Consider the following 12,073-nt stretch of genomic DNA (forward strand, 5'->3'; position numbering starts at 1 on the left):
AAAGGTGGAAGAAGAAGAAATTAGTAAAAAAAGAAAATGTGTTGCTTAGATAACATTTTATATCATTCCTTATTGGTTCAGGACCTTCAGGTTTTGAAGTCTTTGAGGGTTCAATACAACATTTAGCTATGTTTGTATTGATTAAACCTTAACAAATAAGAAAATAGTAAAAAGAAATTAGTATATGAACACAAAATGAATATTTTAGTTTTAAAATGTCTTTTATAATTATAACCTCAAAAAATTATGAATATAAAAGTTTTTTATAACATATAGAAAACTGCTTGGTGATTAGGCAATGCGAGCCTCCAAGGGCGCTTTGTCACCTAGATCAGTGTTTTAAAAGTTTAAGGCACAAAAAAGGCGTAGGGGTCAATTTGCACCTTAGGCACAAGGCGCAAGGCGAGGTGCACGCCTTTTTGAAGCAAGGTACAAAAATACAAAAAAAAAGCTAAAAAATAGAAAAAAGTCAAAAAATTCAAAAAAAAGCCAAAAAAATCAAAAAAATATTAAGAAATATTAAAAAATATTAAACATAATATTAATAAAAGATATATACTTAAAATTTAAAATAATGTTTTAAAAAACCTATTATCTAAAATTAAAATACATAAATATAAGATGTAAAACATATTCAAATGAGAATTTAAAAATAAAATCAAACATATAAAATATATTTTTTATCAATAACCACATATTTCATTAAGTGGAATTAAAATTACAAAGAAAAGGAGCTACAGTATCTTAACTCCCCAGAAGTAGGGAATGCACCCAAATTGATAAAAACAACAATTACAACTAAGTCCAAAACCCAAAAATCCTATTAACCCCTTGCCTAGCTAATCCATCAGCAAAGGAGTTGGCATTTCTCGTTACCCAAGTACACTGAACTTCCATATCCTTGATTAGCCATTTGAACTTTCTCTTTTCATTACTGAAGCTCCACATCTTAGGGGTGTCTTCTTTTAACCGGTCCACTACAATCACATAATCTCCCTCTATAATTAGTTTCTTGACATTAAGGTCTTTGGCCTTTTGTACCCCTTCCAAAGTTGCTAACACCTTAACCCTCAAAGAGTCTCCCACTCCAATTGGGCCAGAGAACATAGCTATTACATAACATTTTTGATCTCTTAGTACCCCCCCAATACCCAAAGGCCCTGGATTCCCCGTGCTACTGCTATCAAAATTTAGTTTGATAAAACCAGGAGGTGGAGGGTTCCAAGCATGTAAAACCTCTAATTTCTTTTTTCATTCAATTGCATTATTTCACATAGCTAATGTAATGAAAAACATATTACATTCCTGATTCTATAAGCCGCCTATGTTAGGTCTTAAATTCTTAGTTTTCACGCAAAAAAATAACGATTTTATAGTTTTAATTGCTCTTTAAGAAAACATTTTATTAGGATGAATGAATGAATAACATTACCAAATTAGGATGAATGAATGATTTTCCACAGTTTTCTTGTTCTCTAGCTCTAAGCAAATTTCTAGAAACACTTGCACATCTAGCAAGTGTCCATTTTGAAATATCCAACCTCAAACAACCTGATCACATTGGATAGTAAGTATTTCTTGTCAACTATATGGAACTTGAATTCAACCTTCTGACCTTCATTAAGAAGTCCCATTGGAGTTTCCCATGCTTTTCACTATAGTTACCCCAAGGGTTCACAAAAAAGAACTTCTATGCAAGAAAACAACCAGAATGAACAACAGCAAGTAACCGTTGCATTCACATGTTGTCTCGCTTAAAATCCAATTTCTTGCTTCTTTAATGAGTAAAAGAAGAAATGAATCAGGAGTAATGTTTAATCAAGCAGACCACATCTACAAATAGGAAATTTCCTACATTAGGCGTATCAAATAAACTACATATCCCACATGTAGGTCTTTGCCTAGTGATGCTGTTAAAAAATCTCCCCAAGGGTGGTTTTAGATTATCCATTGTTTTGGTGTGAATTGTATCATCAGATTGACCCTATTCATGAAATGTTGTTTCTCAAAAACTGTACTCTGAAACTGTCTTTGAACTCAATGAAATATAATATAATACACAAAAACATCATTAATAACACGAAGAGTAGTTTGGAGCCTCCAATCTTTTTTGGAAATTTGTGTAAGTGCCTCAGAATGTAGAGCATTGTACTGCAAATACAAGGTATGTAAAGTCTTGCAATTATTTCCTATATACGCCTCCCGTGGCATTTGATTGTCAATCAGAATTTGGTTAGATAATCAACAGATGCTCCTTCTGGAATAAAAAAATAAGGCACAATGAAAATAATGTACAGCCATCTCTGATAATCCATTCATAAAATAAAGGTAACCATGTTATGACTAAGAACTTCTGAACGAACATTACCCTGAAGGCCCTACATGAAATGTACACAAGATCAAGCACAACTGTCAATATTCTTTATATAGCATTCTTTCTTCCCACTTTTGTGGAACTACCTTCCATGAGACCATTTATCAGCAGAATCTCTAAATCTTGCTGGTTTTCAACGGTATATAAGCAATAACTTCATAACAATTACAATTCCCAAATCATTCACTTAGAACTCTTTATATGAGCTTTGTCAATTCCTTCACAAAGACTTGAGTTTTGATGAAGATCCTAACCCAAGGCTGAGAGAAAGGAAGCAACAATCATGTTCCTGTCTAGGGCTCTACAGGTTTTTTTTTTTTTTTTGATAAATGTCTCTACAGAATTTATTGGTTGTCAATCATGTTCCAAGGGCTTTTGTCTATGGTATAAGATAATGCACAGTAATAGAACTACACAGTCAACTACTCCAACAATCAGGTCATTAAAAAAAATGCAAAACTAATGAGGTAGTAAGTACCTCTAGTTGAACAAACAAGACCCAATAAGTCTATTAAACCTAATAAACAAAGCTAAGATCAAGAACAAGAACCATCCCAGGAAAGATGCTCTGCAATACAACTCCATTCTTTTAGATCTCTAGCTAAGTGGCCTAGTAGTTAGTTCTAAAGAGTTTGCAAATCTATTAACTGAATCATGCAGTCACTCTAGATGTTAACTCCTAGCCTCTCTAACATGACAAGAGAACCCAAGGCCTCTTGTACCAAACTCTAGGAGTTAACATCTAGAGTGACTGCAAGATTCAGTTGGGATCATTGCCCTTGGTATGGGATTCAGTAATCCAATATCAAAGATTAAATTTTCCTACATACCACCTTCATGGACACTCTTGGCATAAGCCCCTAAACTATGAAGGAAATCTTATTAGAAAAAATCTCACCTTTCTTGCATTTTAAGCCATGCCACTTTCATGGAATCTCTAGATTGAGTGCGTCCTACTAAAGAGATTCACTTTTCTGATATTTTCATCCATGCCATTTTCATGCTCTCCTTTGACTCAATACTGAAGTTGTGTTTCAGTTGTGGTGGAACTGGAAATTGGCAGTGGAAAAGGATTTTGTTAAAACTACTCCATTGTAACAGTTCACAGGAAAAAAAATGAGGCTGAAAATGTGGAGAAAAGTGCAAATCTAGACATGTTTTCCATTTATTTAATGGGAAATGAAATGCCTGGGGATAGTCATTTTCATCATCCATCAAAACAGAGAACCAATTAAAGAAATATCAACACTTTAATATTATAGGGAATATACTAATTCCTAATACCTAGATAGCACTTCTCAATATCCTAACCTGCCAAATTGGATCAAGAGTGTACATTTTTTTGACAATGAAAAGCACATAAGCAATACCTTTGGCTAGATAAGGAAAAATAAGTGGCTAGAAAGATAGGTAACCCAAACAATGTGGATTTTGATTCTGGCTAGTGAGTGCAGTGGCCCAACCTTTGGACACGTCAAATTAGGAAAATAAAAGTTAATTATTAAATAATATATTCAGAATATATCTCAATGTTTTGAAAATTGGAAATGACCAACCAGATGAATGGGTTTCTATTTAAACAAGATTCCTTACTGAGTTACCAAAACTCGGGAAAAAATTGCAAGTCTGTTTCAGGTTGATCTGAGAAAATTGGGAATCAGGGCCCTTTCCAAATGCCCAGTCCAATTTTTTAAACAATGAGTTTGCTTACTTCTACAAACCCTTTCATATCTTTTGCTTTCATCTTTTATATGCATCATGGATATATGAAGTAAATTGTCCTTAAAGGGGAAAAAAGCAGTTACTTTTATGAGCACCGGAATTACCATGAAGCCAGAATGTTCAGAAAAAGCAAGTATCATCAACCATAAAGAATGAAAAAAAGTCATTCCTTTCTTCATCACTCAGTTGAATATACTACAATTTTAAAATGTGAAAAGGCTTGGGGAATCACAAAGATGATCATATTTTACCTTGGAATACATTTATTAAATCAATAATCTCATGCTTGTACCTGGTCACAAACTTATCTCGAAACTTCATATCATTCATTACTAATACAGTTCCAAGGGAAACATTCTTCTTCATGAATCCCTTTGAGAGCAGAACCTGAATAACTGATATTCTTGGAACAATCCTATTTTCCAAACTAAGACTAAATATTACTGGATTTCTGGAGAGAACTGAAGGCTTCAGGTTCAATTTGTTCATGAAGAAATCCAACTTAGTCCTGATGTTCTCCTCCGAGATAGATATGCAATTAGGGCCCTTTCTGAACAAGCAAAATATCTCATCATCTGACCAACCAAAACTCTTGTAAACTCGAAGTTTAGCATCCCATGTAGCCGTGCTCATCCCCGATTTTATACCTAGGGCTTTAATAAACATTGTGCTTGAGGGATCAAAGCCCATTTCACATATCTTCTTCACAAACTCGCTAAATCGGTCGTTGTTCTGAGTTAGTCTACCAAGACACAACATGATAAATTTCGAGATATTGGACTCAGGCACACCATGATTCAGCAAGATTTCGACTTTAGGTGCCAACATTGTCCGGGCATTAAATTGGAGAATCCAGGAGGCACAGTTGCGATAAATGGCTAAGATGACGTTATTGTCTGTGTGAAGTAAAGTCTTGAGAAAATTCCAAGAAGGGATGATTTGCTTCTCTAAGCTCCTAGTGAGAATGGCAGGGTCTGAAGAGATGAACTTAGCAAGGTTGGGCCCTGATATTCCAACCTGTCTGAAAAATTGAACTTTAGGCTCAAATGATTTTACTGGGTCGGCTAAAAGTAGTAATGGACGCTTTGTGATGACTTTTTCGATCTGGGTTTTGCTGAATCCGTGGTTCTCAAAGAATTTGAGCACAGAATCTGGTTTCTTCTTGTCTTCCAAACGGACCTTCTTTGCAACAGAAAGGGCTCTCTCTGATGAGAGACCACAAAAGTTTACCAGGTAAGAAACCGTAAAAGAGGACTCATTTTCTGAATTTGAAATGTGAGAGATGGATTTGAGAAATGGATTATGAAGATATCTGAGAGCTGGTGTTGAGTCCCTTCTCCTAGCAATAAGTAATCTTTTACCTAAAAAACCAAACATTGTATGAGTTTGAAAGAAGATGCTCTTAGAGAACTTACAGTTTCATGGAGTTGGCGTCCGGAGGATTTTGATGGAAAACGCTTTCTGAATTCAAATGGGTCTTCGTTCTACCATGGGAACCCTAACATCAATTAAAAATTAAAATTAAAAACCGAACCACGCACATTTCTAAATAAAGGATAAAATATAAAAAACCTCGCTCTGTTCTCAAGAATTGAAGTAATAAAAATTGCATTTTAGTAACTTGTAGTTTGGGTGAGTCTCACTTTGTTCTACGAACTTCAAAACATGTCAATCCTGACCTTTGAAAATTGCCATGCCAATTCAAGCCGTCAATTATATGTACTGTTTGACATAATGTACAATTTAAATGTGGGCAAATTTTTTAATTGATTAATACCCTTATTGTTTTGAATGTTTTCTAATGCTACCCTAACTTTTTGTGACAATTTACTAGTTATATCCTTACCGTTAGTATCACATGTAATATATAATTTTTTTTAAAACCTAATTTTACCCTTCATTCCTCTCCCTTCCTTTTTTCTTCTCATTCTTCTTAACCGTCTTCTTCAAGAGAGCCATTGGCACCTCTACCAATCTATCAATGAAAACCCAAAAGCTCCACTCTGTGGTGAAGAGAAAACATGTCTTTACGACAAAAAAGAGTTATCCCTCTTTTCATTGGTTCTCTTCGAAACAGCTACCTACAGAGATAGTTCCACTCTGTAGGGTTCAAGCATGGATGTGGAGGGGTCAACAGTGATGAAACAAGGGCAAGAGGGAAAAGACGGTGATGAAACCGTTTCCTGCTTTGATATCTTGTAAATAAAGAAGATGACTGCAACCAAGTAGATTTATCAAGTAAAAATAAACAAAAAAATACCCATCAATAACTAGAGCCCTGAGGACGACTGTAACTAGGTGGAGTTTTGTTGTCGAAGAAAGAAGAATGGAGGTATATAATTTATATAGGCGGAAGCTTTAGTAGTGACAGATCTAAATATCTCTCAGATCTAAGATGAGATTTATACAGGGGAGGTGGAGAGGGAGAACGAAGAGGGGAAGAGGTGGAGGAAGAAGATCATCGCTGCTGTTGGAAGTTGCAGCAGTAGCGGTGATTTTCATTGATAGGAGAGAGAGAGAGTGAGAGACAGAGAGAGAGAGAGAGAATAAGAAGAAGAAGAAGAAGAAGAAGAAGAAGAAATTTGTTAATGGCGGAAGAAGGAAACATCGACAATCTTCCGAAGAACGATACCAACTACACAGCCTGAACCCCACTCTGGTTTTTGGAGAGAGCATCTCTAGTCCATCCATAGAGGAAATCAACTATTCATGGATTGTTATAGTATATTTGGCTCCAGACTTATCAACATTGCAAATGTATGGCTTTAATGTTTTCTAAGCATTTAATTGGCCTTAGAAAGATGATGAGCTCCAGACAACTCCACTCTGTAGGGTTCAAGCATGGATGTGGAGGGGTTGGCAGTGATGAAACAAGGGCAAGAGGGAGATAGAATGAAGGGGACGAAGAGACAGAGAGAGAGAACGAAGGGGACAGAGAGAGAGAGGTCGGATATGGAGGGATCCGCTATTGTTGTAACAACAATGATGAAAAAAACACAAGAGGGAGAGAGAATGAAGGGGAGGGAGAGAGAAAGAGAGAGTGGCCAAACGTGGAGGGGTTCACCACCGCAACTGCAACTTGCAATAGCGGCGGTGGTGATAAAACAAGGGCGAGAGGGAGAGAGAACGAAGGGGACGGGGAGAGAGAGAGAGAGAAGCTAGTGTTGTTTTGTAATGTTCAAAGTACTTCCATACTTGCCTACTTCATCTCAGATGAAGAAACCCAGATCTAGACCTGGACGGCGAAGACAAACCGAGGAAGAATAATAAGAACCAGAGGAGCTTTCAATTTGACTTAAGGGCAAAATGGACATTTCAACCATTCCATTAATTTTTAATGGTAATGATAATTTTCTGAAACAGTAGGGGTAGCATTAGATGATAGTCAAACAGCAGGGATATACTTAGTCAATTAGTTAAATCATAAGAGTAGTTTAAGAAACTTCCTTTTAAATATTTACAAAATGGTAAAATTACCCTTTATAAGATTTTTGAGACCATTTTATTCTTGTTTTTTAAATATTAAAAGTTAGGGTTCATTCCTCTTCTTCAAATAAGGAAGAAGGGTTCTTCACTATTGAGCGAACGAAGGATTCTTCAGTACTGAACGAACAAAGAAGGGCTCTCATGTTGGACGAATAGCTATTATCGATTCTTGAAAGCATTAGGTTCTAAGGTTATGTTGATTCCCTTCATATCTTTCATACTCTTTCCCTAACCTGTTATAGGTTGTGTACCTGTTGTTTCCCTTCTTGCATCAATGTGGTTTTTTTAACCGTTTTCATTGTAATGTCTTTCATTCATTTGTATCATCTATTATTTAGCTTTTTTACTTCAGTTAGAATGGTTTGCAATGAATATTCACATGGTGTGTAGGGATGTCTTCTTCTTAGTCCACATGTGACAATTAACATATTAGGCACCTTAAATACAAGCCAAATTATTATAAATGTGGAAAGAGAGTTGTGATCTGTGTACCAAAAATATTCTTTAATCTGAATAGGATATTTTATAACTACCCGATTAGTTTTATAAGCAATTTAGTTAATTCACATTGTATTATATATCTTTATTACAGTGATGGGGTTCTGACCTACATTGCATTTGATTGTATTCAAGGCAACATACCCTAGGCCATGCAATTTTTTTTATGGACATTTCCCACAATCTAATCTTATAAAGGCAACTCAATGATTCATCTAAATAACTATATTGAAGAGCTTCAGAAATTTGGTAGTTGATCAGGATTGTTGTTTGAAGGCTTTGAAGTCTTCCTACATGTAGTTATTGAAGGGTTGAAGAACAGTAGGGTTTTAATCATTGAGTTCATTATTGTGTTCTTTGGCATATACATGTACAAGAACAAGAGTATAGGATTATGTATTTTTTACTTTTTTTCAACATGTCAAGAGTTTAGGCACCAACCTCTTATATCTCTTATATTAGCCAACAACAATTCAATATAATGAACGAATTGATATTGTGAATTTCAACATTAATGGTTATAGGGAGTAACCACACAAATGTCAAAACATGAAGCTCTCACCAATCAATCCATGAACTTCATCATGAAAACTCCACAGACATATCCATTGCAGGAATTAAAATTATGATAGCTAACTTATAATCCACAAAGGAGTTTCACATATAAGTTGGTTGTACCCACACCCTTTTTGTTGTGGAATCTACAAGGTTGCTTTAAACGACTACCTGCTTATGTCATGCACAAAGCACTCAAGGTAAGACTTGTAGTATTGTTGTTGTCAACCCAATGGTAATCCCAAATGAGTTTCATTTTGTTTTCTTAGTATACACATGTAACTAAGTATTAAAGTAAACATTACATATCATTCTTGAAGCAAATGCATCTTACACAACAGCTTTGATTAAGTTATAATATTGGAACTTCTTTTGGACCATATCAATGACAAATGACTGCCAAATGACAAAGTAAACATTACATACCATTTATTTCTCACTTCAAAAAACAATTTCTATCCATTTCTCTCACACAAATAAACACTACTACTTATATTTGCAAACGTTGGCATATAAACAAATTACAAAGTGTTGTTGGATCTCACTTTCAAAATATAACCACAAGCATTAATAATTTGATGAGCAAATGTTTTCCACTTTTGGCTAATTTAATTACAAACAAATGACTTGTTATCACACAAATGGTGTATTTTTGGGTATTACTTCTTCACACAAACACCATTAATCGATAACAAGGAGAAAGCATAGGTTGTATTGGGTCAACAATAATTCCTTATCCTTCCAAACGTACACATTGCTAAGATAAATCCATATGCTAGATATATAGAACATGATTCGATTAATAATAAATTACTTTAATAGTATACAAAATTTAGTACTCCCTGATTTCACCATGCAAGAATGCCTCGATATCCTTTAAGTCCTTTTATGACACCATAATTTTCCATTTGAAAGTTGCCCAAATCAATGGACCAACAGGTATCTATGCCAACAAGGTTAATGATAAATAGCTTACCCCTTTGAATAAAAATAAATTAACAATAATTAATTACATCACCTATTGAGGCAAGATGAGGCATCAAATTCGTCATTGGGAACCTATTCATGCTGCCTAGGTGTCATGGGGCTAGTCGATGAGGCATCATGTGGTGCTCGACTAGGTTGAGTAAGCCTATGAATGCAAGCAATAACACACAAAAGGCAACAAGAAAATACACAAATTAATCAAAAGGCACTTTGTATTGCATTAAATGTTGGCAAGCACAAGTGCACAAGTTTGGTCGAGAGAACCTTGTGCTTAACCTTTACACGGTATTGGCACTACTCAACTATTTACCTCCCCTCAAAGAATAAGTTAAGATTTTGTGTGAGTGACAATAAGAAACATCAAAATGGTGAAAAATCATACTAAGTATTTATAATGAAACCATGGAAAAGCTGTAGTATTGAAACTTGCTTTCGTGGACCCTAGTGGAAGTCATGATTGGTACCATGCAAGGGGAGTGCTTGTCTAAGATGCACAGTGAGTTGATGTGAGGCATGAGTGCTGCTTTCACCAGTTTTAAGAAATCCATTCCTAAAACAACTTGAAAGTCATATAGGGGTACCATAGATAAGTTAATCTTGCTTGTCCAAGGCCTAACTTGAAGATCAACCCCGTGGGCCATGCCTTCAATTGCCTTGGCACTAGAATTCATGGCCTCGAGTCACCCTGTCTCCTTGGTAATGTTCAGGTTTAGTCGTCAGGCCTTGATGACCGAAATAAAGTTGTGGGAGGCCCCTATATCAATTAGGCCTAAGTCGGCTTCCTGCTGAGGAGAACATCTACATACTTTAGCCCCTTTTGGGATTGGTCTCTTTCTTTACATGGCTCCTACTCTTGGTACTTGCACAAACTTTTCCTCATCACTTTGCTTGTTATCACTGAGCTTGGCAACAAGGGAATTGACCTTCTTCTTTGTCAGGTAGTCCCAAACCCAATGTTTCTCCCCACAGATAAAGCAAGAACGTGGGGGCCCAGTGGTCCTAAGCTTGTACTAGTGTTGGGGACCTTGTTTTCCTTGTGGCTTTTTCCCATGGTCTTGTCTTGTTGGATTGTTGATGTTGAAGTTGTCGTATGGAGGGCATGTTTGATTTGCTCCCCCACTCAATCTTGAGGCACATGGGCTGATTGGCTTGGGGGCTTTGTCATCTAACAAGCTCGTCTCAATGAGTTGATCTACCACTGCCATTGATGTGGCAAGGTCCTGCACGTTGCGGTGTTGGAGCTCCAGTTCAACCCATGGCTTCAGTCCATCCATGAAGTTGAACAATAGATCCTTGTTAAACATATATGAAAAATGCAAGGTAAGGGCTGAAAACTCTTTAATGTATTCATGGAGTGAGTCCCCGTGCTTGAATCCCTTCATCTTTTTTTCTAGGAGAGGTACTCCACATTCTCAAGATAGAATTGTCACTTTAGTTCTCTCTTGAAATCAACCCATATGTTAATGGTGTGCGTGCCCCGTTCAATGTCTTGGCATCGCCTGCACCACCACAACATAGCAATATTAGTCAAATACAAGATTGTAGTACGAATCTGAGTTGTAACATCACCAATGCCAACGACAAGGCAATATTGCTCCATTTGCCACAAGAAGTTGTCCACCTCTCGAGCATCTTGGGAACCAACATAAGTTGTGGGCTCTTGAATCTTCACGTGAACAGGGGCCAATGTTGTGGAGGGGCTAGGTGTGCTGGCCATTGTTCTCTTTAGAAGGGTCATATCCCCCCTAATGTCATCTAATTGATCTTGGAGGTCAATATGGGCAGTCATGGAAGCTTTCATGGCCAACCACTCTCTCTTCATTTCTTCTAATTGTGCTTCAACAGCTATGGGTGTAGGCATGACTTTCTTCCATATTAACCATTCGGCTTTCATCTTGTTGACCTGGTTTTGGATGTTGGCTGGATCTAGATGAGCTCCTTTCTTGTCGAGATGATGCACCAAGAACTTCCTTAAGGGTGCCATTCAGGAGTTTGGATCTCACTCAGATGCCATTCAAGCAAGCTTCTAGCTCCACCATGGAGCTCCCAATGGTTTTAACATTGAGGTAGATCTCTTCCATCGATCATGCATTTCCCCAAATGTCACCTTACAACAACGGATGTGTGTGCCAAAGGTAGCAAGCTTGTCAAGTGACTTGTCATACTTGCTCGACTTGGATGTACAGCCCTTCGGGGCTTTTTCTATGAGGGCTTCATTGCCTAGTGCTTCATTGGTCTCCTAGGTGTGGGTAAGCCCAAGCCGTATCTCATCAGTGACTTACCTATTGTGCTTTATTATGCCACTACTAGTGTCGTTGTGCAAGGGCCATAATGCGTTGAAAAGCAACCTGCTCTGATACCAACTATCATGGGAATAGTTGACGAGGCCCCGTATGGTGTTCAGTTGGGTTGAGTAAGCTTACGAACGCAAGCAAAAATACACAAAATGCA

General features: G+C 36.8%; 1 protein-coding gene across 1 annotated transcript; it reads right to left on the reverse strand.

Annotated features, from left to right (window-relative positions):
• Positions 1-4,336: 4,336 nt before the first annotated feature.
• On the reverse strand, positions 4,337-5,473 carry LOC148852418 (uncharacterized). Its single transcript, XM_088943891.1, has one exon. The coding sequence runs from the start codon at positions 5,471-5,473 to the stop codon at positions 4,337-4,339; it is 1,137 nt and encodes a 378-aa protein (XP_088800017.1).
• Positions 5,474-12,073: the final 6,600 nt, after the last annotated feature.

This window comes from Nelumbo lutea, chromosome 5 (assembly GCF_056320005.1).
Source record: "Nelumbo lutea isolate HS-2025 chromosome 5, American lotus-T2T, whole genome shotgun sequence".
Lineage (NCBI taxonomy): Eukaryota > Viridiplantae > Streptophyta > Magnoliopsida > Proteales > Nelumbonaceae > Nelumbo > Nelumbo lutea.

Coding starts and splice junctions, on each gene's coding strand:
- LOC148852418 (XM_088943891.1), bottom strand. CDS start 5,473: ATGTTTGGTTTTTTAGGTAAAAGATTACTTATTGCTAGGAGAAGGGAC.